This window comes from Equus przewalskii, chromosome 6 (genome assembly GCF_037783145.1).
Source record: "Equus przewalskii isolate Varuska chromosome 6, EquPr2, whole genome shotgun sequence".
Classification (NCBI taxonomy): Eukaryota; Metazoa; Chordata; class Mammalia; order Perissodactyla; family Equidae; genus Equus; species Equus przewalskii.
In genome coordinates, this window is record NC_091836.1 from 72,003,474 (window position 1) to 72,030,822 (window position 27,349).

The 27,349-nt window shown below is 41.5% G+C and overlaps 1 protein-coding gene and 1 non-coding gene across 17 annotated transcripts in view; one reads left to right on the plus strand and one right to left on the minus strand.

Moving 5' to 3' along the window:
* Positions 1-27,349, plus strand: part of STIM1 (stromal interaction molecule 1) — a 172,991-nt gene that overhangs the window by 32,897 nt on the left and 112,745 nt on the right. For 2 of the 16 annotated variants that reach the window (XM_070626089.1, XM_070626087.1), the window contains exon 3: positions 46-92. The exons of 12 other annotated variants lie outside the window; for them this stretch is intronic. In XM_070626089.1, coding sequence (XP_070482190.1) covers positions 46-92 — 47 coding nt within the window. Of the gene's footprint in view, positions 1-45; positions 93-18,275; positions 18,621-27,349 lie in introns of those variants that run through there. 2 more of the 16 variants (XM_070626095.1, XM_070626094.1) reach the window with 2 other exon arrangements.
* On the minus strand, positions 4,657-4,763 carry LOC139084352 (U6 spliceosomal RNA). The gene has a single exon (XR_011541700.1). It is a non-coding gene; the product is annotated as a U6 spliceosomal RNA (small nuclear RNA).

Here is a 27,349-nt window from a genome sequence, read left to right on the forward strand (position 1 = left end):
TCTGTGTTCCTTATAATGTAGCAGTGGTTTTCCAACTGTTTCTAGGTGTCCTAGGGCTTGCCAGAGGTGCCTCAAGAATCCCTGTGGGAGAGGTGAGTTATTGGGAAGAGCTCTAAGCTTTTCTTATATGTCTCAGCTGCAGCCCCTCCACACTCAGCTTTTTTTTTTTTTAACTTAAAAAAAATCCCTTTTTTATTTTGGAATACTTTACACATATTTAAAACTAGAGAGGGCAGTATAATGAACCACCATGTGCTCATTACTCCTCATCTACAATTATTTACTCATGGCCAATCTTATCAATCTTGTTTCATCTTTACCCTCCCACCCCCTTGGATTATTCTGAAGCAAATTCCAGATAAATTGTTTCATTCACAAACATTTTAGTATATATTTCTAAAAGAACTATATATGAAAACATAACCAACATGTCATTATCACACCTAAAAACATAGCAGTAATCTCTTAATATCATCAACTAGTCAGCATTTAAATTTCCCATAATGACTCAGAAAGTTTCTTTAAGTTGATTTGTTCATATCAAAGAAGGTGTGCACAATGGTTGATCTAAATCTTGAGTCTCTTCTAATCCATAGCTTCCCTCCTCCTTTTTTCTTTTCCTTGCAATTTTATATTGAAGAAACTGGGTTGTCTGTCCTGAAGAGTTTCCCAATTTCTGGATTTTGCTGATTATCTCTTTATGGTGGCATTTAACATGTTCCTACGTCCTCTGTATTTTCTATAAATTATAATTGGATCTTGAGGCTTTATGAAATTCAGGTTCATTTATTTTTTCTTTTTCTTTTTTTTTTGGAAAGGATGTCCAATCATATCTGATTTTCTCTCTTTTTGTAATGTTAAGATTGATGAGTGGGTTCAGATGTCATCTTGATCTGTTAAAATATTTCCCATTAGCTTTTTGTCTAATGATTTTAGGAGCCATTGATGTTTGCTACCTAGATCTATTATTTCATTAGAGACCTAATTAGATATTGAGACTCCTAATTAGATTTAATTTGAACTGCATTTGAAAAAGAAGGTTACATTGTTTAAAAATAAAGTTTGAAAACTGGTGGATTGTAGCTGTTCTCTAAGAGCACCGATTACGACAGGAACCAGGAACTGTGAAGTGGGGACAGTAACTGTAACTAACTTGTAAGACTTTGTAAACCTTCTTTACTTCCTCATATGTGTTGTTTTTGGCCTACTTTCTTCCCCAGCCCCCAACAGTTAAATCCTTACAACAAAAAGGGCCCATGTATTTTGACTTTCGAAGGTGAGATGGATGGACTACCATGGAGCCAGGCTTTGGGGAGGGAGCCCTCGGGGGAGGACTGAGAGTTCTACTTTAATGAGCAAAGGAAGTGGTTAAGTCCCTGGGGCATATGCAGTCTGAAGAAGAGTCTAAAAATTGGCCTTGGGAGCGTCTAAGATTAGGCGCTCCCAGCTGAGAATGGAAGGACCAGTCCCTTATGCTTACCCCTTACTCCACAGCATAAGAGGACTCCCTACCCTAGTCTGTTTAAAGGGCCTGACTGGTCGGGCTTCAGTTGTGTCACATCTGACGTGTTCCAGGCCCAGAGTCCTGGTAGCTGTGTTTAGGAATTAGGAATTCTAGACTGATAACCTCAGGACAGCCTGAGGGCTCCTTGTTTTTGGCCCTGTTCTAAGGAAGGCCAAGGGCAGGAACCTCTTAGCAATACTTTGGGTGATCCTTGGCCGGCAATACCGTGTTACTCTGGCCAAGAAAAGAGCTGGTGTGGAGCACTTGGTGTTCTCTAGCCTTTGCAGAGGTCACAGGCAGATAGGGCAGGGGAGCAGGGCCTTAATTAGCTAGGGACTGCTGGAGCAAAGCCACTTGGCAGTGTCTTTACCTCAGCTCCTCAGTAGGACTGGCTCCTTCTCCTAGTGACAGTGCAAATACTCCCTCCTTTTATAGCTTCTAGGTCTCTGAGAGATCACTCTTCTGTGAGGTCAAGACACTTCTATGCAGTGTAGTTCAAGGCTGATTTTAAAAGCCAGTTAGGTGGAATGACCAAAATCCTTCTTTCTGTGTAGTACTTTTTAACTACTGAAGCACGTTTTATTTCATTTGTTCTGAACCAACAGTTCTGTGAGTTGTAGATGAGGAAATTAAAGTCCATAAAGGAGAAGTACTTAACTAAGATTATAGCCAATTAGGCTCTGCATTCTCAGACTAGTGCTCTTTCTACCAATATATGTACGGCAAGGGGGAAGGGGAAGGATGGTGAATAAAATTGAGTAACTTTTATGTGCCAGGTGCCATATAGGTGCTTAGCTTAGTTTCCTCATAATGTTACATATAAAATTTTTACCACTCTGCCCCAGAGTGGTTAAGTGACTTAACCAAGATTATATAGCTAAGAAGTGGCTGTGCCTGGATTCAGATCTAAGTCTGTTTGACTTTAAATGCTGTGTCTTTCTATTATATACGTTCTTTGATAGTTGTTTATTCTAAAAAATCTTTATTGAGCTGCAGATGAAATGTGAGGCATAAGAGATGCAAGGAAGTGTAAGATTTAGTAATCTCTGCCTTCATGGAACCCATTATTTGGTGATGCTCATTGCTATGATAGAAGGAATGGGGACAAAAGGATGGAGAGAGGGGTAGGGGGCAAAGGGAGCTCAGGGGGCTCCCTAATCTTTGATGATAGGAGGAGTTGTCAGGGGCTGCTTCCTAGAGAAGTTGGTATCTCAGCTAGTCTAGCGATGAAGAATACAGGCCCTGGGGTCAGTCTGCCTGGGTCCCATCACTTGCTAGTAATTCGTTGGGCAAATTAGTTAACCTCTCAGCACCTGCTTCCTTATCTGTAACGTGGAGATAATCATATCTATCTTATAGGACTGTTGTGAAGATTAAGATGAGATAATCCATGTTTAACATTTAGCAGATTGCCTGACATATAATAAACTCTCATTAATTGTTAACCATTATAATTATCATTGTATAACTGTGTTTCTCTCATATACAGCTCAAGTGGGGACAAAGGAAGCCAGGCTGTCTTAGGACCTCTTATCATCAATAAAGTGGGGGTTTATTTAAGTGGTTTCAAAATATTCCTTCCGGCCTAAGATTCTGTCAGAGTAAAAACTGCCAAGTGACTTTTTTTCAGGAGGGCAGCTGTCAAGTAATTTTGTATCTAGTGGCAGCCCACCCTGGTTTATGTTCCCTAAAGCTATCTCTTGTCACCCCTTGGAAATGCGGTTTCTGAGAAAGACTTCTCTTTCTTCTGCTATCTCTTCATTGGATAGGCTGGAAGATGACCTCCTGTACAAACTGGTCTGTTCTCCCAGGGCCCATATTCTTCATCACTAGTCTAGCTGAGGTACCAACTTCTCTGGGAAGCCTCCCTACAACTTCTCCTACCCCCAAGGATAAGGGAGCCCCCTGAGCTCCCTTTGCCCCCATCCCCCTCTCCATCCTTTTGTCCCCATTCCCTCTATTATAACAGTGAACATCACCAAATTATGAATTCCATGGAATTCATAGGAATTCATTCATTCAAGGAATATAATGTAATGATAGAAAGACACAGGCTTTAAAGTCAACAGACTTAAATCTTAATCCAGGCTAACCTTCACCAAGCTTATTGTGATGGGGAAAGTAATGTAATTTTAGTGGTCCAAGTAGTCCAGGCAGTCTTTCCTACTTTAGAGTCCTGTCTATTTTTTTTTTTTTTGAGGAAGATTAGCCCTGAGCTAACTACTGCCAATCCTCCTCTTTTTTTTTTTTTATTAATGTTATGATAGATTACAACCTTGTGAGATTTCAGTTGTACATTTTTGTTACTCATGTTGTGGGTACACCACTTCCCCCTTTATGCCCTCCCCCCACCCCCCCTTTTCCCTGGTAACCACCGATCAGATCTCCTTATCAATATACTAACTTCCACCTATGAGTGGAGTCATATAGAGTTCGCCTTTCTCTGACTGGCTTATTTAGCTTAACATAATACCCTCGAGGTCCATCCACGTTGCTGCGAATGGGCCAATTTTGTCTTTTTTTATGGCTGAGTAGTATTCCATTGTGTATATATACCACATCTTCTTTATCCAATCATCAGTTTCTGGGCATGTAGGTTGGTTCCACGTCTTGGCTATTGTAAATAATGCTGCGATGAACATAGGGGTGCAACGGACTCTTGAGATTTCTGATTTCAGGTTCTTAGGATAGATACCCAGTAATGGGATGGCTGGGTCATAGGGTATTTCTATTTTTAACTTTTTGAGAAATCTCCATACTGTTTTCCATAGTGGCTGTACCAGTTTGCATTCCCACCAACAGTGTATGAGGGTTCCTTTTTCTCCACAACCTCTCCAATATTTGTCGCTCTTGGTTTTGGATGTTTTTGCCAATCTAACAGGTGTAAGGTGATATCTTAGTGTAGTTTTGATTTGCATTTCCCTGATGATTTGCGATGATGAACATCTTTTCATGTGTCTATTGGCCGTATTCATATCTTCTTTTGAGAAATGTCTGTTCATGTCCTCTGCCCATTTTTTGATCGGGTTGTTTGTTTTTTTGTTGTTAAGCAGTGTGAGTTCTTTGTATATTATGGAGATTAACCCTTTGTCAGATAAATGGCTTGTAAATATTTTTTCCCAATTAGTGAGCTGTTTTTTTGTTTCAATCCTAAAAATATGGAATGCTTCACGAATTTGCGTGTCATCCTTGCGCAGGGGCCATGCTAGTCTTCTCTGTATCGTTCCAATTTTAGTATATGTGCTGCCGAAGCGAGCACCAATCCTCCTCTTTTTGCTGAGGAAGACTGGCCCTGAGCTAATATCCGTGCCCATCTTCCTCTACTCTGTATATGTGGGATGCCTGCCACAGCATGGCTTGCCAAGTGGTGCCATGTCTGCACCTGGGATCCGAACTGGCCAACCCCTGGCCACCAAAGCGGAACGTGTGCACTTAACCACTGTGCCACTGGGCCAGCCCCGAGTCCTGTCCATTTTGAGTAACTGTGGAATAACAGTACCTTTATACATTTGTACAGTGCATTCTTTTAAAATGCGTTCTTCAGAACATCGCTATCATATGAAGCGACAATAAATATTACTTTTTAAAGGACTTTTCAGGGACTGGCCCGGTGGTGTAGTGGTTAAGTTTGGTATGCTCTGCTTTGGTGGCCCGGGGTTTGCAGGTTTGGATCCAAGGCGCGGACCTACACACTGCTCATCAAGCCATGGTGTGGTGGCGTCCCACATACAACATGGAGGAAGAGGGGCACAGATAGTAGCTCAGGACAATCTTTCTCACACATACAAAATAAGACCTTTGAGATCAAGTTTGGAAAACCTGGGGGGCCTTTAATATGATAAGGAAAGGTGTTCAAGGTTTCCTACATATTTTTGATCATGGAATCTGCACCCCCCCCCACCCAAACCCCCACCTATTGACATTTCATAAGACTCCAGTGTTCCCTGGAACACAGTTAGGTAAATGAGCATAATGTGGCTCCCTGCTTTTCTATTAGTAGGGCTTGGAGAAGTAGAATGGCCAACTGTCCTTTGGCTGGCAGGGTACCTCCAGGGCTCCCCTTCTTTTCACAGACTGGGATGCTCTTGCAGAAGTCTCTAGATCTTGGTTAATCCACCAGTCCCTGGTTGTGTCTCAGACTCGATGGTGGGAGATATAGCTAATTCAGCCTTGATATTTGGCCTGGTCTTCTGCTTCTGGAGGGAGAGGGAAATGCCCTGCTTTGAGGGAACAACACTGAGGTCAATGAGTGAACTATCTGTCTGCTCTCTTGTTAACTGCAGCTGGCCCAGAAAAGGGATGGGGAATGGGTTGCATTCAATATTTCAGTCTTAAGGAGTTCTGGGTTTCATTCCTCACTCTGCTTTGAGTGAGGTACTTCTATTTTATCAACGTTTGTTTTCCCATTTAAAAATGAAGTAGTTGGGTTAGATTGCATTCCATAAATATGTATTAAACATTTACTATGATGCAGTCACTGTTCTAGGGTAATGGTGATGTAGTGATGGAAAACCAGACACTGCCTCATGGAACTTAATCTAGTAGAGATGATTAGATGATATGAGTATGGAAGTGTATGTTGCAGATTAAGACTTTAGTAGTTGAGAGAAGGCAGACATTTGTGTGAGTCACTGTAGTCTAGCAGGCTTCCTGGAGATGATGTGACTTAATTAGTCTCTAAAAGTCTGTTTAAGGTTTATATCCTGCAGAAACTCAGGGAGGCATTTGGATTGTGAAAATGACCTGAGTGCAGGTAGGAGTGAATATAGAGAATAGAATGCTCAGGAGAAGGTGAGTATCTTGTACTGCATGCTCTTAGGCATGGCACCGCCAATGGACACTCTGCTAAGGGGGCTATTTCTGGGGCAGCTGAAGGTAGCACTGCCAGAGAGAATTTGCAGCCAATGACAGTGGGAGGGGTTAGGCAGATGGGGATTGGTACTGTGGGTAGAGGCAAAGAATCATAAGTGATGAAGTCAGAAGTTAAAAGGATTGGGAACTGGTGAGTTGTAGAATGTGAAATGGGTCAGGGCAACAGTTGATGTTTCAGGCTATAAATGACAGAGGTACTTTAAACCTGAATATGTTTATATATAATTTACTAAGTTCTTACCATATGCCAGGCACTGTTGTTGGCATTTTTTTTTTTTCAAAGATTTTATTTTTTTCCTTTTTCTCCCCAAAGCCCCCCGGTACATAGTTGTGTATTCTTCGTGGTGGGTTCTTCTAGTTGTGGCATGTGGGATGCTGCCTCAGCGTGATCTGATGAGCAGTGCCATGTCCGCGCCCAGGACTCGAACCAACGAAACACTGGGCCGCCTGCTGCGGAGCGCGCGAACTTAACCACTCGGCCACGGGGCCAGCCCCATGTTGTTGGCATTTTTAATGCTAAGCTTATTTAATTTTTAAAAATTATTTAATTCTTAGTATTAGTGTATTTAATCTTTAATAACCCTAAGAGGATAGGTGCTATTATTTTCCTATTTTACAGGTGAGAAAATTGAGGCCCAGAGCTTAAATAACTTGTTCAAATTCACATGGTTAATAATTGGTGAAGTTAGGATTCAGGCCTGGGTGATATGTTTCCAGTGTCCTTGCTGTTAATCACCATGTTATACAGTTTTAGGCAGTGAGAAGCCATCATGGATTTCTGGCTAGTGAAGCAACTTGTTGCAAGTGGTGTGGTCCAGGGCAGTTTCCCGGGAGGAGGAACTGAAGGCAGGAAGATTAGCCACAGGTTGTAGTAATCATCCCAGTTACTTTTTTTTTTTTTAAGATTTTATTTTTCCTTTTTCTCCCCAAAGCCCCCTGCTACATAGTTGTGTATTTTTAGTTGTGGGTCCTTCTAGTTGTGGCATGTGGGATACCACCTCAGCATGGCTTGATGAGCAGTGTCATGTGCGCACCTAGGATTCGAACTGGTGAAACCCTGGGCCGCCCAAGCAGAGCACGTGAACTTAACCACTCGGCCACGGGGCCGGCCCCCATCCCAGTTACTTTTGAAGGTGTATAAAGGTCTTGAAATTATTTTGCAAATTACTTCCTGAGATGGACCTGGCAACTGCCAGTCCTACCTGTAATCTCAGCTCATTTTAGAAATCATTTTGCAAAGGAGTTTAATCTACAGGAAGCTCTTCTTTCTCTGTTGAAGGCTATGCCAGGCAGAGGGGCCCCAGTAATCAGGTCAGGAAAACCTCCTCTGGGGTCAGAGTCCAAGCAGCATCTGGAGGCATTTGCAAGAGGGGAAGTTGAACCTATTAAGATTTCCTGTAGCCGTTAGAGTTTGCTCTCCTGATATGGGGGGAGTATCCTCTATGACAATTGATACTCATAGTCCACAGATTACTGAGTAGTCCACAGATTACTGAGAAGATAAGCACACAAGCAGGTACACTCAGTGTAGTATCACAGGTGCTACGTTAGAAGAACAGAGAAAATGTACAAGGAGAGAAAGGAAGGAGAGTCAAAATGCTTAGCAAGAGAGAGTCGGAGAAGGCTTCAGAGATGTTTAAGCTGGATTTTTAAGGATGACCAGAGTGTGCTAGGCCGGGAAGGTCCTGGAATGCATTCTAGGCAGGGTGAGTGTGAAAGTGCGTGGCATCTTCAGGGAGTGGTGAATTCTTCCTGTGCTGGGACTGTTGGACTGCTTGGGAGGGATTCTGAATGGTAAAGAGCTTAAATCCTGTTGGAGTTGAGCTTCATTGTAGATATTTAAGATGGAGAGTGGCACGGTCAGAGTGGTGTTTTAGAAAGGTCTCTTTGATGCCTGTGCTTAGGAGGCTTAGAATGGGTAGATTAAACTAGAGGCAGAGAAGCCAGCCTGAAGGCTGTAGCAGTAGCAAATGTTGGGGCTGGAACAAGGGCTGTGGTCATGGGGGTTGATTTAAATTGTGTGACTGAGGGTGAGGGAGGAAGTGTTAGGTGACTGGGTATTACTGTGATGCTGTTAATACATGGAATACAGTCTGGAGAGCTGGTTTGGGGAAGTTATTGTTGGTTTTGAGATGCCTGTGGTGACATCCAGGAGAAGCTGTCCGGTACTTGGGGAAGAAGTTTTGGAGCTCCTGAGAGAGGTAGGCATGTAGATATGAGAATGATGAGTTTTAAGTGAGAGAGGAAACATAAAAGTAGATGAAATCACCTGAGTAAAATCCATAAAATGAAGAAAGGAAGGAGGTTGTGGACAGAGCCCAGAGGAACTCTCATGTCTATAGACAGAAAAGTTAGGAAAGGAATCTGTGCAGGAGCAATCAGAGAGGTAGGAGAAAGTACTGTCTGGGAAGCCAGGAATGAGAAAAGTTTCTAAAAGAAGGTAGATGTTTGTTGCAGCAGAGAACAGGTGGGATGAGCCCTGAAGTGAGGCTACTGAGTCATTGGTGACCTGGTGATGACAGTTTCAGTGGAGGGGTGGGGTCGGAAGCTAGACCGCTGTGGCTTAGGGAGTGAGCATGAGGTGAAGACATAGAGGCAATAAGTATAGACTTCTCTTTTGAGAAATATAGTGGTAAGGGAAGGAAGGAAAGAGGGTGATATTTTGAAGAGGAAGCAGGGGAGGCAGGTTCAAAGATTTTGTTTTTTCAAAGTTGGGGGAGTAGAGACCTGAGCTGGTATAGATTGAGAGGGGAGGGTTAGAGAAATGTAACCAGTGAAGGTACCATGCCTCTCTGTGTACTCCGTGTTATTGTGGGAGCCCTAAACTGTGGTGCTGTGCTGAAGCTTGTAATCACCAGAGAAAGTGTGGGGCAGACAAGAGAGACCTTGACATTAATAATAAATTAATGATAGCACCGTATATTCATTAACCTCTGCATGCCGGGCATTTATCTAGATACATCTAAACACATTAGACACAATTCTAATACTCACCACAACTCCCGGAAGAAGGTACAGTGACCATTTTCCACATGCAGAAATAGACAACTTAAGAAGCATACAGCTAGTTAGTGGTGGAGCCAAAGTTTCAGCCGAGGTCTGCGAAACTACAAGGTATGCTCTTTCTACTCCATAGTGCTGTCTTTTCCATTAGGAACTCAAGGTTGAGACTCGAAGGAGGGAAGAGGTAGGGATAGATGACCCCAGAGGGACAAAGGTACATTTCTGGAACTGGTCCTAGCCTGGAGGGAGCATGACTTAATCTCTGGGATAAAGGAGAAAGGTCTTGGTCTGTCTTTGCTCTGCCTTCTCTCTGCTTAGCCAGTGACTTTGCTGACTGCAGTCTTTTACTTTATTTTTCAACATCTTCCTGTAACTTCCTACCAGGGCCTCTGAGGTCCCAGCTGCTGCCTGTTATTGACTGTTTACAGAGAGAAAAGAATCAACCTCTAAGCCAGAAGAGGCGTATTCTTTCTGACAAGTTACCTATGAGGAATGCTGAGCTGTAAGATGGCACTCTCTTTGGCATAGGGCACATGGTAGGCTTCTTCCTGATAAGTACTTTTATTTGTATTGAATAATTTTAGATCAGTGGAAAGAACAAAACACTGAAAATTAGAAGACGATTTCCAGTCTTAGTGATCAACTAGGTTACTGCAACAAGTCACCTCCCCTTTTCGTATTTACCTAACATAAGGTAGGGACTGTGTTTTACTCATCTCTGTATCCCATGTACCTGGCACACAGCCTGGCTGAATAGGTGTCCTGAATAAATTTATTATGGAGTAAGTTAATCTGCTCCTCTGTTAAATGAGGGAATTGGACGTTTTGATTTCCAAAAGCCACTTCAATTCTGAAAGTGTATTGTTCTGTGAGGATTTATATGCTTTAATTATAAAATAAGTACTGTCATTTATTTAGCACCTACTATTTGCCAGGAGCTGTGTGAGGCTCTTTACATATTTATTTTATTTAGATGATTTTAAAAATTTTTAAAGGTTGTTTGGGTCCTTTAGAAATATTATGGTGCCTTGGGCTATAATAATGCCCACAGGGTAGTACCTGTGCCTACCATCTTAACTATTTGTAAATCTAAAGTTTAGTGGTCTTAAATACATTCATAATGTGAAACCATCACTACCCTCTATCTCCATAACTGATTTCATCTTGTAAAACTGAAACTGTATACCTATTTAAATAGTAACCCCCTATTTCGCCTCCCCCCAGGCCCTAGCAATCACCATTCTACCTTCTGTTTCCATGATTTTGGCTACTCTAAAACCCAGATACCACCAACTTTGGCGTGCGAGATCTGGTGAAGCCCTGGGCTTATAAGAGACCCAAACAAAGAGTGGAAGCAGATGTATTCAGGGTAAAGCTGTTCTGAGTAACATGACAGAAGTAGAGGAGGAGGTGGAAAAAGTCATCCTGTGGTATATGATGTGGTCAATGACGTATCTAGAGATTAGCGAATAGTGAAGTGTGGATCAAAGTGGTCCCCAGGGTGAAATGAGACTGGGATCAGAGCTGTTCCCAGGAAATAATGAAAATAGGATGAGAACTTTCCCCAGGGTAATGTAAGTCTGGGGGAAAGTGTATGGAGGCAACAACACCATTCCCAGGCTGACAGCAAGAAAATAGCATGTTTGAGTAGCCGCAAGTAGCAAGGGAAACATAATGAGAGGAAAGACTTTTAGGGCAACGTGTTCAGGAGATGAGGGACTCTGGGCAGATGTTTGCTCAAAGCACAGGGATCTGGCATATCAGTCGGAGCACAGAGGCCTGAGGAGCGAGTGGAGCCTGACCTCACTGAAATCACAGAGGCTTTCCAGACCTTGTCGAAAACTAAGACCAGTGTGGTTGCACAGCATTGTGAATGTACTAAATGCCACTGAATTATTCACTTTAAAATGGTTAATTTTATGTTATGTGAATTTTACCTCAATAAAACAAGCTTAAAAACAAAACCGAACAAAACTGAGAACTGTGTCCTGCCTCAGTCTTTGTAGGACTTGGCTTGGGGTTCTGTTACTGCCTTTCTTATGCAAGAGCTTGGCTTATCAGTGGTGGCACTGGGGAGTCAAGGATGAGACTAGGCATAGCAGCAGAGATGTGAGCCAAAAGCATCTCCTTTTTTTTTTTTTAAGATTTTATTTTTCCTTTTTCTCCCAAAGCCCCCCAGTACATAGCTGTGTATCTTTAGTTGTGAGTCCTTCTAGTTGTGGCATGTGGGATGCCGCCTCAGCATGGCCTGACAAGTGGTGCCGTGCGCACCCCCAGGATTCCAATTGGCAAAACCCTGGGCAACCAAAGTGGAGCACGCGAACTTAACCAATTGGCCACGGGGCTGGCCCCTTCCTACATTTTCTATCTGGTAAATTCCTCATCTTTCAATACTCAACTCAAGTGTCATCACTTTTTTGAAGCCTCTCCAGTCTCCCTCCCCATAGGCAAGCAGCCCATTCCATTATTATTCTTCTATTATACTTTGTATGTCTCTCTCTTAATTATCTCACGGTATTGTAATTGCTTTGTGTGATTGGGAGTTTTTTAAAGACAGGGGCCCGGGCCCCACTTTGTTTTTTTTTCACCCCTGGCCCAATATTGACAGAGACAACTCTCACTGTTTTTTTTTTTTGAGAAACTTTCATTTCTACACCATAGATACCCAATCATAAACGGCAAATAAGAGGCTATGTTTGTATTAGTCAGTGTAGTGACGCTAACTCAAGAACACTTGAGTTTTAGCAGGGCACATACTGCCCAGCCTTCTTTGCAACTAAGTGTGGCCACATGTCTAAGACCAAACCAGTGGGATCTAAGTGGAAGTGGTGCGTCTACCACTTCTGGCTCATGAGCTTAAGCAGAATGGAAGAGTGCTTCTTTTGCCCTTTTCTCCTTCCTGCTAGCTGGGAGATGGTGAGAGCTACAGCACTCTTTTTGGTCCCAGAGGTGGAAGCATCACGTTGAATGGGGATGACAGAGTGCCACTCTTGGCCCCAGACTGCTCACTGCTCAACTATTATATGAGAGAGAAACAACTTCTCTTTGGTTTAATCTACTCTGAATGAGGGTCTCTTTGTTACAGCCGCTTGACCTGTACTCTCACCAATGCAGGGAGGCATCGGGTTGCTGCAGCATCAAGTTGTTTCTTCCTGCTGTTCCTGGATGTCTCTTAGTCAGACTATTCACTGGGTTCCTGACGATTTCTTGCCTTGCCTTGCCTCATAGCCCTAATTGCTGCTGCCCAGATGATTCCCTGAATTCTCTCATGTACTTTAAAAAAATTCGTTGAGGTGAAAGTCACATAACATAAAATTAACCACTTTAAATGGAAGAATTCAGTGGCATTAGTACATTCGCAATGCTGTCCAACAGCCAGTTCTGTCTAGTTCCAAAACATTTCCATCACTCCAAAGCAAAGCACTTTATCTGTTGAGCAGATTCTCCCCCTTTCCCCCTCCTTCTGGCAGCCATCAATCTCTATGGATTTACCTATTCTGGATATTTTATATAAATGGAACCATACAATATGTGACCTTTGGTATCTGGCTTCTTTAATTTAGCATAATATTTTAGATGTTAATCCACATTGTAGTATGTGTCAGTACATCATTCTTTAAAAAAATTTTTTTTATTGTGGTAAAACATTTAACATAAAATTTGCCACTTTAACCATTTTAAGTGTGCAATTCAGTGGCAATAATTACATTCACAGTGTTGTGCAAACTCACCACTATTTCCAAAACTTTTTCAACACCCCAAACAGAAACTCTGTACCCATTAAGCAATAACTCCCTATTCTCCTCTCCCGCTAGCTCCTGTTAAACTCTAATCTACTTTCTGTCATCATGAATTTGCCTATTCTAGATATTTCATATAAGTGCAATCACATAATATTTGTTCATTTCTGTCTGGCTTATTTCACTAAGCATAATATTCATAAAGTTTATACATGTTGTAGTATGTTTCATACTATATATATATATCATACTGTGTATGTATAGTGTATATATATATATATATGAATATGTACATATCACAATTTGTGCATCTGGTGATGGACACTTGGGCTGTTTCTACCTTTTGACTATTGTGAATAGTGCTACTATGGACAGGCGTATACATGTGGCCAGTTGTCAGTTCCTTTGGCTGTATCCCTAGGAGTGGAATTGTGGGGTTATATGGTAATTCTATGTTTAACTTTTTGAGGAACCTCCAACTGTTTTCCACAGCAGCTGCACTATTTTACATTCCCGCCAGCAATGTATAAGCATTCCGTTTCTCCACATCTTTCCTAAAACTTGTTATTTTTCAGTTTGTTTGTTTGTATTATTTACAGCCATCCTAGTGGGTGTGAAGTGGTATCTTGTCGTGGTTTTGATTTGCATTTCCCTAATGACTAATGATGTTGAACATCTTTTCATGTACTTTTTGGCCATCTGTATATCTTCTTTGGAGAAATGTCTCTTCAGTCCTTAGTCTATTTAAAATTAGATTGTTTGTCTTTTTGTTGTTGAGTTGGTAGAATTCTTATGTATTCTGGATACTAGACCCTTATCAGATATATGATTTGCAAATATTCTCTCCCATTCTGTAGATTGACTTTTCACTTTTTTGATAATGTCTTTTGATGCACGGTAGTTTTTTTTTAATAGAGTCCCATTTATCCATTTTTTTCTTTTGTTGCTCATGCTTTTCATGTCATATCTAAGAATCCATTGCCAAATCCAAGGTAATGATTACCCATATGTTTTCTTCTAATAGTTTTATAATTTTAGCTCTTGTATTTAGGTCATTGATCCATTTTGAGTTAATTTTTGTATATGATGTGAGTCTAATATACTTTTAAATCCTTGATTGCATGCTTTTGGTGTTTTTCCAGTCAGTGATGATTTTTACATCTTCAGATCCCAGTAGGTAGAGAAGTTGTGTTAGCTGCTGTTGGCTGAAGTGCAGCTTCTCCCCATAAGTACATCTTAGGATACGTTTCTTCATTCTCAGAACCTATCCACTGATGTGCATTTCAGAGGTCTAGGACTACTTTGAAAGTAAGGCCACTGACTTTCAGGGCTGCTGGTCAGTTGAGTGACACACTTTTACGTGTGTGCAGTGAGATGTTGTGCCATGGGCTTGTCTGTATCTCAATCTGTGAGGAAAAGGAGCAGGGAGAGGGCTGATTGAAACAAGACAAAGCTGCCTGGGGTCAAGTAGCAATGCTGTCAGGTAGCAAGTCCATACTGAGCCCAGTCAGGTTCCCAACCCTGTGTATGGCTTGCTGAGAACTGTATGAAGCAGTAATGAGTAGTGAAAAGATATAATTTAGAGACAGAAGCCTTGATTTCAAATTGGATGACTTCAGGTTAGTCATTTCTCTCTGAGCCTCAATGTCTTCAAATATACAATGTGAACGTTGACTTCAGAGTTGTTTTGTTTTTGAAGATCAGATGAGATTATCAATGATAAGGTGATCTGGAAACTGTAAAATGCTGTGCACATTTAGGAATAAAATAGGGAGTCAAGGAGAAGACAAAGTCTCCTGGGAGTTTTTTTTTTAGGATTCCCCCCTAACTGTGATTTGTAGTAAAGGTCTGAGGTTTATTGACCAGTTGGGTGTTTTTTCAGTTTATTTTTTCAAATAATTTTACGTTTGGGGCTGGCACAGTGGCGCAGCGTTTAAGTTCGCATGTTCCACTTCTTGGCGGCCCGGGGTTCGCCAGTTTGGATCCCGGGTGCGGACATGGCACTGCTTGGCAGGCCATGCTATGGTAGGCATCCCACATATAAAGTAGAGGAAGATGGGTACGGATGTTAGCTCAGGGCCAGTCTTCCTCAGCAAAAAGAGGAGGACTGGCAGTAGTTACCTCAGGGCTAATCTTCCTCAAGAAAAAAAAAAGTTTTACATTTGTTGTGACTCTTTTGCAAGTGAAAGAAATACAACTCAGCCTGACTTAAGCAAGAGAGCGACTTATTGACTGAAGTAACAAAAAAGCCTAGAAGTAGATCTACCTTTAGACACAGCAAGATCTGGGGACTTGAATGGTGGATGTTATTTGGACCTAATCTCTCTCCTCTTGGCTCTGCTTTTCTTTGTTTTGGTGTGTTCTTAGGTAGGCTCAACCCATGCAGTGGCAAAGATAGATATCAGCTTTGGGTGTGCATTCTATCAGCTAAGCAACCACTATTGAAAGATAATACCTCTTTCCTGATGGTCCTGGCAGTCCTGGGTATGATTTTGGCTTGGCTCATGTACCCAACTTAAAGTAATCTCTGTGGCCAGAATAATGCTGGACTTTGATTGGCCAACAGAGTTACATTCTGCTTTGGAGTCAGAGTCAACTGCCCTGGTACCATGTGGACTGAAACCAGGGAAGAAGATCAGGGTGCATTACTCAGAGAAGGGTTTGGGAGGTGGGGAGATAATTTAGGTCAGCAAAATTCATAGATGTCTGCTACATAATTGAGCCATATTAAGTTTTTTTTTAAAAAAGGAAGATCCCGGTGCCGGCCCCTGGCCAAGTGGTTAAGTTCGCGCGCTCCGCTTCGATGGCCCAGGGTTTCACTGGTTTGGATCCTGGGCGCAGACATGGCACCGCTCATCAGGCCATGTTGAGGTGGTGTCCACATGCCACAGCCAGAGGGACCCACAACTAAAATATGCAACTATGTACTGTGGGGATTTGGGGAGAAAAAGCAGAAAAAAAAAGATTGGCAACAGTTGTTAGCTCAGGTGCCAGTCTTAAGGGGGGGAAAAAAAGGAAGATTCGTTATTTCTAATATTTAAAACTCAACAAAAGTAGAACTGCTCTGCTTGAAGAAGTAGATCTTGCCAAAGAAACTGGGTGGGAAGTTGGGGCGAGAAGAGGGGTCTGCAGAGCATAATTTGAAAACTGCTTGACAGTTTACCCAATAGATATTTGTTTGAGGTGTGATAGTCCCTGAATCCTTTCTGTCTGTCTTTCTGGCTTTTTGTAGAAGAGATTGTATTTTTCTTCCAATCAGGGAGAGTGAAGTAAGTAGCAGAGCCAGTTATTGCCTGGGGTAGACGATGCCAAGGACCTTGCTTCCTGGACACCGAACTGTGCTGCTGCTTCTTTTTTTTCTTTTTTTAGAAACCATGAGCCTTTCAAATTGAAATAGGGACTCATAGAGAACGGGAAGAAGTCACTTTACAGTGCAATGGTTAATGTGAGTGATGAAATATATTTGTATCCTACGCATTTTGCAAGGGCTCAATATGCTGGAGTGTAGAGAGCCGTGTTCTAGATTCTGTAGTGTAGACTGGGTGTGAGTGAAAGCTGCCCTCACACAGCAGCCAGTTTATCAGGCAGCCAACAGCCATTGTTTTTTGAGATAAAATTCACATAACATAAAATTTGCCATTTTAAAGTGTACAGTTGGGTGTCTTTTTAAAAACAAGTTCGTGCAACCATCCCCACTATCTAATTCCAGAACATTTTCATCATCCCACAAAGAAACCCCATTACCCATTAAGCAGTCAGTCACTCCCCATTCTCTACCTCCTGGCAACCACTAATCTACTTTCTGTCTCTGTGGATTTGCCTGTTCTGAACATTTTGTATAAGTGGAATCATGTCTGGCTTCTTTCACTTAGTGTAATGTTAATATATATTTATCTTATTACTTTCTTAGGATACTTTATAGAAGTAGAATTGTCCCACAGACCTAGCAAGTGGTTATTTCTCCTATCCTCATAGGTATAATTGAGATGGACGTAGTCAACTGTTGGCGTAGCACCCACATCACATAAGAGCTATCATTTGGGGAAGGCCAAGTGGAAGCCTTTGAAACTGCTCTCTGCTCCCCTGGCCGAGATAGTGAATCAAAACCAATATCACATTCTGTGAGGGATGGTGGAGATTAGTGTTGCCCTTAAGTATCTTAAGAATGCAGGGATGGTGGTCCCTATCACTTCTACATTTAATTCATTAGTCTACCCACTGCCCCCTACAAAACTGGATGAATTCTGGAGAATGTCGAATTCAGAAGGTTTACCTTACTAGCCCCAATTGCGGCTGCTGTGATGGATATGGTGTCTTTGCTAGAGCAGGTTAATATGGTATGTGGCCATTGATTTGGTAAATGCATTCTTTTCTATCTCAATCAGAAAAAAGGAGCAAAAACAGTTTGCATTCTTATGGAACAGGTATAAATATACCTTTATAGTTTTGCCCAGGGCTGTGTAAACAATCCCATTCTTTTACTCTTTGTCATAATATAGTCAGAAGAGTCCTGGACCATCTGGCTGTCTCATAGAACATCACTTTGATCTATTATCTTGATAACATCATGCTAATCAGACAGCATGAGCAAGAGGAGGTTAGCACACGGAGGCCTTGGTAAGATACCTGTGCTCTGCAGAGGGTACTGCCACGTTCTTTGCCAAAGTGAATGTGTTTGGTTTTAAAATATGTTCTCAAATTGTTTAATATGCCTCCCATCAAGAGGTGGAGCCTAATTCCTCACTCTTTGACTACACTGCACCCTAGTAGTTCGATTCTAACAAATAGAATAAAGTGAAAGCGATGATGTGTGACTTCAGAGGCTAGGTCGTAAAAGGTACTACAGTTTCTCTGTCTCTCTGATCACTTACTCTGGGGGAAGCCCACCAATACAGTCATGTGTCGCTAAACGACGGGATACCTTCTGAGAAATGCATCATTAGGTGATTTTTGTCATTATGTGAATATCACAGAGTGTACTTAGAGAAATCTAGATGGCATAGCCTACTATGTACACAGGCTGTATGGTACTAATCTTATGGGACCACCACCATAGATGTGGTCAGTCATTGACCAAACTGTCCTTATGTGACTCATGATTGTATATTGTGAGGTCACTCTAGCAGCCTATGGCAAAGCCCACGTGGAGAAGAGCTGAGGCTTCTTGACAACACCCCACAGTGACTTGCCAGGAGTGTGAGTGAGCCACTTTGGAAGCATATCCTCCAGCCCCCGTCAAGTCTTCAGTGCCTATAGCCTTTTACAAACCCTTATGAGAGACCTGAGCCAGAGCACACAGTTAAGCCACTCTGATCTCTGACCCTCGGACACTGTATGAGATAATGAATATTTATTGTTTCAAGCAACTTAGTTTTGGGGTAATTTGTTATGCAACAGTAGATACTAATACACAGTCCCACAGCTGTGTATGAGAATTCCAGTTGTTTGACATCCTCTTCAACACCTAGTATTTCCCTGTTTTTTTCATTTTAGCCATTCTGGTGAGTGTATAGTGTTATCGCATTGTGGTTTTAATTTGTGTTTCCTGGGTGAGTAATGAATCAGAGCATCTTTTCATATATATATATATATATATAGACACATATACACACACTCATATATACACACATATACATCTTTCAAATATGTATATATAATGCTGTCTGGGTTTATTATTTTGTGAAGTGTTCAAGGTTTTTGCCTATTTTTCTACTGGTTACTTGTCATTTTCTTATTGGTTTGTGGAGTTCTTTATGTATTCTGGATACAAGTCTTTTGTCTTATATATGTATTGTGAATATCTTTTCCCAGTTTATTAACTTTTTCCTTCATGTTTAGTCCTTTTTGTGTCCTGTTCAAGAAAGCTTTGGCTACTCCAAAATCATGAAGGTGTTCTCCTAATTTCTCGTTTAAAAACTTTATTGTTTCACCTTTCACGTTAGATTTGCATTCCCCCCGAAACTGAGTTTTTTGTGTATGGTGTGTGGTAGTGAGTTAAAGTACATTTCCTCCCTGTATGGATATCCAGTTGATCTAACACTGTTTATTGAAAAGATCATTCTTTCTCTTCTGTACTTTAGTGTTGCCTTTGTTATAAGTCAGGTACTGTTACATGTGGGTCTGTTTCAGGACTCTATCCCATTCCACTTATCATTTTTATATCCTTGCACCAATATCACACTATCTTAATTATTATTATAATAGGTCTTGATATTTGGTAGTGTAAGTCTATCAGCTTGTTCTTCAGGACTGCCTTGGCTGTTCTTGGTCCTTTGTATTGCTAATGAATTTTAGAATCAGTTTGTCAATTTCTGCAAAGGAAAAAATCTTTTGGGATTTTGATTGGGTTTGCATTGAAGCTATAGATTAATTTAGGAGAACTGACATATTAACTATATGTAACTTCCAGTTCATGAGCATGGTATGTCTTTCCATTTATTTAGATCTTTAAAATTATTTTTTCTATAATAATTTGTAGGTTGCCTTGTAGTGGTCTCATATATTTTCCATTAGTTTTTTACCCCCTAGATATTTGATGTGTTTTTGATGTTATAGTAAATGGTACTACTATATTTTAAAGGTTTTATTTTTAGAAAACCATTTCAATGAAATTTTTCAGCACTCCACACTTCCATCTTCAATTTCTTTGCTGTAATAGCTTGCTTATGAATGATTCAGAAAAGAATGTCATGTGTACTGCTGTTTCTTTTTTTTTTTTGAGGAAGATTAGCCCTGAGCTAACATCTGCTGCCAATCCTCCTCTTTTTGCTGAGGAAGCCTGGCCCTGAGCTAACATCCGTGCCCATCTTCCTCTACTTTATACATGGAACACCTACCACAGCATGGCTTGCCAAGTGGTGCCATGTCCGCACCTGGGATCCAAACCCATGAACCCCTGGCCACTGAAGTGGAATATGTGCACTTAACCACTGTGCCACTGGGCCGACCCTTGTAGTGCTGTTTCTTTAATCTTACCCAGAGTCCTTTTAAAATTCCAGTTAAAGCAGCTGCTTTATCAGTGATTATACTTGAGTAGTTTTCCAAAAAACTTTATTTTTTATTTATTATTTTTAAAATAAAGCTTTATTTTAATAAAGAAGTCTTACACTGTAGAGGATATTTCTTCTCTTGTACGTTTTTCCTTTAGTAACTCTTAAAAGGCAATTCCTTTTGTAGTTCAGTATTTAACAGAATGTAACAAATACCTTTAACTGGCACATGAAAGAAAACATATATTCTACTGTATAGCAAATCTCCCATGCTCCATAATTTGTAATATTCGTTTTTTTAAATCTTAAGAAATATTTTGTGTATATTATTCAAACAGTGTTTTCTGAGAAATGAATGCAGTTTAAAAAACATTGCTTTTCATGTACTATTTAATCCCATTTTTTAATTGCAGCAAGAAGGAAATAGTGTTTCATCAATGACATGTGCCTTTTGTTTCTCACTATTAAGCAGGAAACTTATAAAGAGACTTCTTAACTGGATTGAGTATTTCCAGACTTTAAATATCACAGATAATTTATAGAGGTTTACCTTTACGTTGAATTTTTAGATTTTTTAAAATCTTGATGGCTTTATTTCATCATTATTCAATACAAGGATCAGCAAACTACTCCTGCTTCTATAAATAAGTTTTGTTGGAACACAGCCACATTCATATGCATATTATCTATGGCTACTTTTACACTATAATGGCAGATATTTTGTTGTAATAGAGAATGAATGGTCTGTGAGCCTAAAATATTTATTATTTGGCTCTTTACAGAAAATGTTTGCTGACCCCTGATTTAATATATCAAGGCACAGTATACACTAAGGATGCGATTCATTGTTAGTAATAAATGTAAATCCATATTTTAAATAGTCTTTTGATAATTTTTAATTTTTTTGGCCAACTGATTGTTTGGACTAATTAGATTCTTTTTACCCTGTTATGTAGCTGATAGAGAGCCCATACTACGAATAGAAGCATCAGCTCTGTCACTTTCTTATTTATTTTTGTTAGTAATTTTTTTGTGTTTGTGTGAGGAAGATTGGTCCTGAGCTAATATCTTTTGCCAATCTTCCTCTTTTTGCTTGAGGAAGATGGTCCCTGAGCTAACATCTGTACCAATCTTCCTCTACTTTGTATATGAGACACTGCCATAGCATGGCTTGATGAGTGGTGTGTAGGTCCGTGTCCAGGATCTGAACCTGTGAACCCCAGGCTGTTGAAGCAGACTGTGTGAACTTAACCACTATGCCACCCGGCTGGCCCTGTAATTTTAATGTTATCTTCAGTCTATGGAGGTTGTTTTTTATTTTTGTTTACTTATTTGCAAGAATCCTTTAAAGTTGTTTATGTATGTGGTGAGGGTTGGTGTAGCTGGGAAAAAAATAGAAAGCATAATTCATAAGTTTTAATCAGACATGTATTAACTGCAGTACGTCATAGTATTCAGAAAGCAAATGAGTGACTGCAGGCACCCGTGTTCTCCCTCCAACCCTGTGGAGCTCCCTGTCCTGTTCTCAGGGTACCTCGAATATGGTAAATAACATGGAAACGTCTGACATATGGACTCAGAGAGGGCATCATTGTTAGTCTGTGCAGTTAACCTTGGTAAAGCATAATTCCTATATTTTAAGATTAAAAACAAGTATAAAATAAGAGTTTTAATTTTTTTAATGTACTTTCATTGGAAAGTCTTTGGAGATGACTATCGTAGTATATATTGTTTGTGTAAATTCTTTCTGAGTCTAGGCATAATTCCTGAATATAAATAAAAGTTTGTAGCATAATAAGAGTTGAGCTCTAAGTCCAGCAAAGACAACCTTGTGTGGATAGAACTTTCAGCTGCTGCAGTTAGAGAATCTGGAAGCCAAGCAAAGCCTCACTTAGATGCTTCATCTGTTCTTGTCCTGTGTGGACAGCCGTCTCTCTTCCAACAAGATTTTGTATCTGCAGCTAATTAGATCAAGAATTTAACCTTAGAATGGAGGATATAGGCCTGTGTCTTCCTGCCAGTCCCTACGCCACCAGAGACACTGCAGTGAGCAAGACCACCACCTAACAGGCCTCGTTACGTGCAGATTTACTTTGGGGAGTTGACAGAAGTTTAAGTATGGAGTCACACTACCTGGCTTCAAACTCTGGGCTACTCGTTTTATTAGCTGTGTATTCTTAGGCAAGTTTACCTTAACCTCTCTGTGTCTCACTTTCCTCTTATGTTAAATGGGGAGAATGGTACCCAATTTATAAGGTTGTTATGAAAAGTTAGCTAATCCGTGTAAAGTGCTTAGAATAGTATCTGGCACATATGAAGTGCTCAGTGAATGAGAGTATTTCAGTTTTTGAAGATTCAGATTTTGTCAGTACACTGAGAATATTTATCTCTTCAAGCAGACTCTCTTAACCAGGTTCACAAGGCTGATGTATAAAACTAGAATGCCAATTTTTAAGTTTACCTCAAGAAATAGAACTGTCACATATACTAGAATGCCTGTGTTGGTATGACCAGTGCATTTTCTACCTTTGGGGTGACACCATAGAACACCAAGTCCTAATCATAAAGATTATGGTGAACATAGAATCTGAATTAGGAGCATTACTTAGATGAATCCAGTGTTTTGAGTATAATGCCAAAGTGGCTAAAATGAATATTTATTACTCTTTCCTGTGTTTAAGGATTTCTTCCCTTAAAATGCGAGACATTCACTTTCACCCTCTTTTGCAGCTTGCTGTGGGTTCTTTTGGTCTGGTCCACTTACTGTGGACTTTGACTCTGAAGAGCTGCTGATGTAGAGCAGCAGACTGCAGTGGTGGTGGTGTATGTAGCAAGATGGAGTTGGTGGGGCAGCAGTGGTAGTGGTATTATTGGTAGTGGCTAGGGATAGTGGAGCTTGGCAGTGGAAGCAGAGGTGTCCTGACCAGACTAGTTCTGCTGCCTGATTTTAGGCGTTGTTCTTGGCATCCATCCTTGTTTTTCCACTTCTCCAGGTGAGTCTGAGCTTCTCTTTTAATAAGTTCTTTTTTTGCTTAGACTAGCCAGAATCAGTTTCGTTTGTTGAACTTGCAAACTACGTTGTCTTGCAACTAAGAATGTTGGCTGTCACAGCAGCTCCAATGCCTGATGCATTCATTTCCAGTAGAGATGGAAAGGTCATGGGAAAACAACTGGGATGTTTGAACTTCGTTGGCTGCCTCTGTCTTTCAGGGTGTTAGGATCACTGTATTCCCAGGGCCTAGAATTGTGCTTGGCATATATCAGGTGCTCAGTAAACCCTTGTGGAATGAATGAATGATGGATTTGTTCTGCCAATGAACCCAATTGTGTGTCTGCCAGTATGTGTGTCTGTGACTCTGCTTTTTCTCAGCTTCTGTGGCTGACCAACCTCCCTGATGAGGGACACGTTTTATTTTTTAGATATGTTAATACAGATGTAATCCTGTAAACAGTTCAATTTTACAGGCTTGGGAACTATTCTGTCTTTTAAACTCATTTGGCTTATCTGTGCTCTGTGGATTTTTTAGTTTAGCCCTGGTGTGTGTGATTGTATGTGACTGTGTGTGTGTGTGTGTGTGTGTGTGTGTAGAGGGGCACCACACTTAGCCCCAAAGTGCTGACAAGAACTCGAATCCCTTCCTGGTATCACAGGTTTCCTGGCATTCTGGAAGCCATCACATCTTGAGTCTTCCTCATGAGGCTTGTTGGTGAAATAAAGAAAAGAACATATACCCACAGCCAGGTCCATACACACACAACACACACACACACACACATACACACTCACACACACACAAAGAACTGCATTTAAATCTCAGATTGGCCACCTAATAACTTTATGACTCTTCGTGAGTTTCCTGCACATGTCCTGCTTTGCTTTTTCTCTGATGGGGGCACTGAGACTGGGAAAGACTGGCAATAGAGGCCTTTTATTTCCTCTTTTCCTTTCTTTTTTATTTTAAAGCAGTCAGATCTCGGCTCCAGGTCTGCCCTTTAAGGAACTCTATGGGAACTGACAGCACCCACATTCTGATCCTCTGAGGTCATTTGCTTATCTTTACTGAACCCCTTCCTGGGTGCTGTAAGATGATGGCCCTCTGAGGCTGGGATTTTGAGAGATTATGATGGTTTGTTCCCAGTTCGTTATGTTTCTTGCCTTTCTTCCCGGTAGAGTGGTTGAGGCTGGTGACAGAGGGTAGTATACCTGAGGTCCCCCTCAATCTCTAGAACATAGTGTTTTTGACTTTGGGTTCTTATAAGTCAGGGCTGGGCTTTTGGATGAAGATCTGTGGGCAAGCTCATCAAGACTTAGGGATCATCTGACCTACCCTTCTTGAGTATCAGATATAGAAACAAGTCTAGAGAGCAGTGTTTTGTCCAAGGTGACACTGTCAGTCAGGGGTAGAGTGAGTATCTGAAGATATTTCCAAGGGCAAACTGAAATCCCTACAAAGGCTAAGCCCCATCTGAGGCCTACTGTAATATAAAGCTAGCAGGGTTGGGGAGGCTGAGGGGTTTATTCTGCAGTTTCCTTCCCTGAGTCTTGTGAAGAGCCACTATCATTATTTAGAGTGGACCCCAGTCTGCAATCTGTGGTCTGAAACACACCCCAGTCCTAAATTGTCTGTCTTGGGCCATAGGTTACCAAGTTTACAGACAACAATCCTGTGTTTCTATAGACACGTGATCAGGCTATTAATAGAGCTGAAGTTCTGGGAGAGCCTCAGCTCTTGCCCCACCTCCCCACTCCCTGCAGCCTGCCTACTGGTAATTTCCTCAGTCCTCAGACAGATAGACAGAGAATGGAAACAGGGCAATCTGCCCATTCCCTTTTAGAAGGCAATGCAGGCCCAAGTCTATATGAGTAGTCTGTAGCCTCATGGGTCTCTGTGCTGAATCAGGTCAGGCGAAAGTGCTTAGCATTTAGGAGGAAATAATACCCCTGTGCCCCGGGTGTGATTTTCTTTTTTAAATAAAGCTGTGTTGGACCCTCACTATCTGAAAGGCACTGTCTGAGGCCCTTTGCATGTGTTATCTCAGTCTTTCCTACAACATTGTGAGATAAGTAGTCTTTTTACTTCATGGAGGAGATGACTAAAACTCAGAAAGATTGACTAAGTAACCTACCATCACACAGTTAACAAGACTTGAATCCAGGCCTTCTGATCTTGTTATTCTCAAATGACAGGTTTCGTGTTTGCAATTTCCTTTCATAAAATTGGGCTAGGATAATTTGGACAGACTGTCCTTGGGGGCACATGCGTTATTAAGTGATCCCATGTAGCTCAGAGAAATGGGGGTGAACCTGAAGGGAGAGGAGGAAGGCCTGTCAGTCTGTGGGCAAAAAAAGAACTCAGTGGATGGCTATAGCAGGATGGTACCTACCATAGGCTCATGTGACCTTAGTGACCCCAGGTCAGACACTGGCTGCTCTGTAGGCTGATAAACCATATTCCTTAGCATGGCATTCAAGGCACTCAGAGGTGGGGTAGAGGCTTCACAATCCCTACTTTATGTCTCCTTACTTCCTATCATACAAACTGTTCTTTTTTTTTTTTTTTTTGAGGAAGATTAGCCCTGAGGTAACTACTGCCAGTCCTCCTCTTTTTTTGCTGAGGAAGCCTGGCCCTGAGCTAACATCTGTGCCCATCTTCCTCTACTTTCTATGTGGGATGCCTACCACAGCATGGCTTGCCAAGCGGTACCATGTCCGCACCCGGGATTCGAACTGGCGAACCCCGGGCCGCTGAGAAGGGGAACGTGCGAACTTAACCACTGCGCCACCAGGCCAGCCCCTGTTCTTTGTTCTATTGCTCATCAAATCTGCTGTCATCTTCCATGCATGGGCATTTGTAGGCTCTATTATGATTTTAGTCAAAAAGTAACTATTGACAGCTTAAAGCTGAGCAGACAGTTTTGAATTCCCAGTTACCCCAGTCTTTTTGGACTGGAGCTGCCTCATTCATTCATTTCTTCATTCCTGTATTCAATTATTCTAACATATTGGGCATTCTCTCTGTTCCAAGTACTGTACTAAGCCCCAGGAATTAGTATAATAAACAAGATAGCTTGGTTCCTGCTCTCCTGGAGCTCACATTGTAGCAGGGAAGGCAAAAATGAAACAGATAATCACAATGATGTCTGATAAATGCCATGAAGTGGAAATAAGGGGTGTGACCAGAGGGTACATGTTGCAGGGGAGCCTAATATTGTTTAGGGTGTCAGGGAAGATACATTACCTGAGGAGATGACATTTAAGTTGAGACCTGAGAATTGAGAAAAATTAGCTAAGTAAATGGGCTTAAGAAAGGTAATTTTAGAGGGCTGGCCTGGTGGCGTAGTGGTTAAGTTCATGTGCTCTGCTTCCGTGGCCTGGGATTCACAGGTTTGGATCCTGGGCGCGGGCCTAGACATCGCTCATTAAGCCATGCTGTGGCAGCATCCCACATACAAATAGAGGAAGATTGGCACAGATGTTAGCTCAGGGACAATCTTCCTCCACCCCCCCCCCCCCAAAAAAAAACCGAGAGAGAGAGGTAATTTTAGGTAGCAGGTAGATTATATTGAAAGACCTAGAGGCCAGGTAATAGGGATAAAGCCATGTCCATGTTGGCTCATTTATTAAACAACTATTTCAGCTGGTAGATTATATTATGCACTGTGCTAGGGTCTGGGGACATAAAAAACAATCAGACATGGTCCCTACCTGTCCCAGAGAAACTCAGTCAGGTTACCCTTGGTAACCAGGGTGCTAAGGTCACCCTGGATCTTGGACTCAGTCTCCTGGGTCCCATGTGACAGTACTTAACACGTTTAGAGAAACTGCCTGCCCTTGAGTGTTTGGCCCACCTGTCAAGCAGAGAGGACATGGACATCAGCTGGAAACCTGCAGCGTTTACTCTCATCCCTGGTTTCACACTCTCCAGATCCTTGGTTAATGGGGCTCATTTACAGACTTGAGGTTGATGGAGGTCCAGAAATTGGCTTTTACCCTAGTGGGAACATAGAACAGACTTTCTGGCTGGGATGAAGTTGCCTTGGTTTTCAGAGCTCTGTGTCCCTGGTGTCTTGTATTTGTTATTGGATTGGTTGTGTGGTCTCAGACTCATGCATGGTCTTGAATACACCTACATTGATATTTTAGCTCTGTTTTGCTGAGTTCTGGCACTGCTTATAGACAGAAGTCTTAGTGGCTGACTGGCCTGGACTGTGTACTGCATAACTCCAGAGTGCTTTGTTTA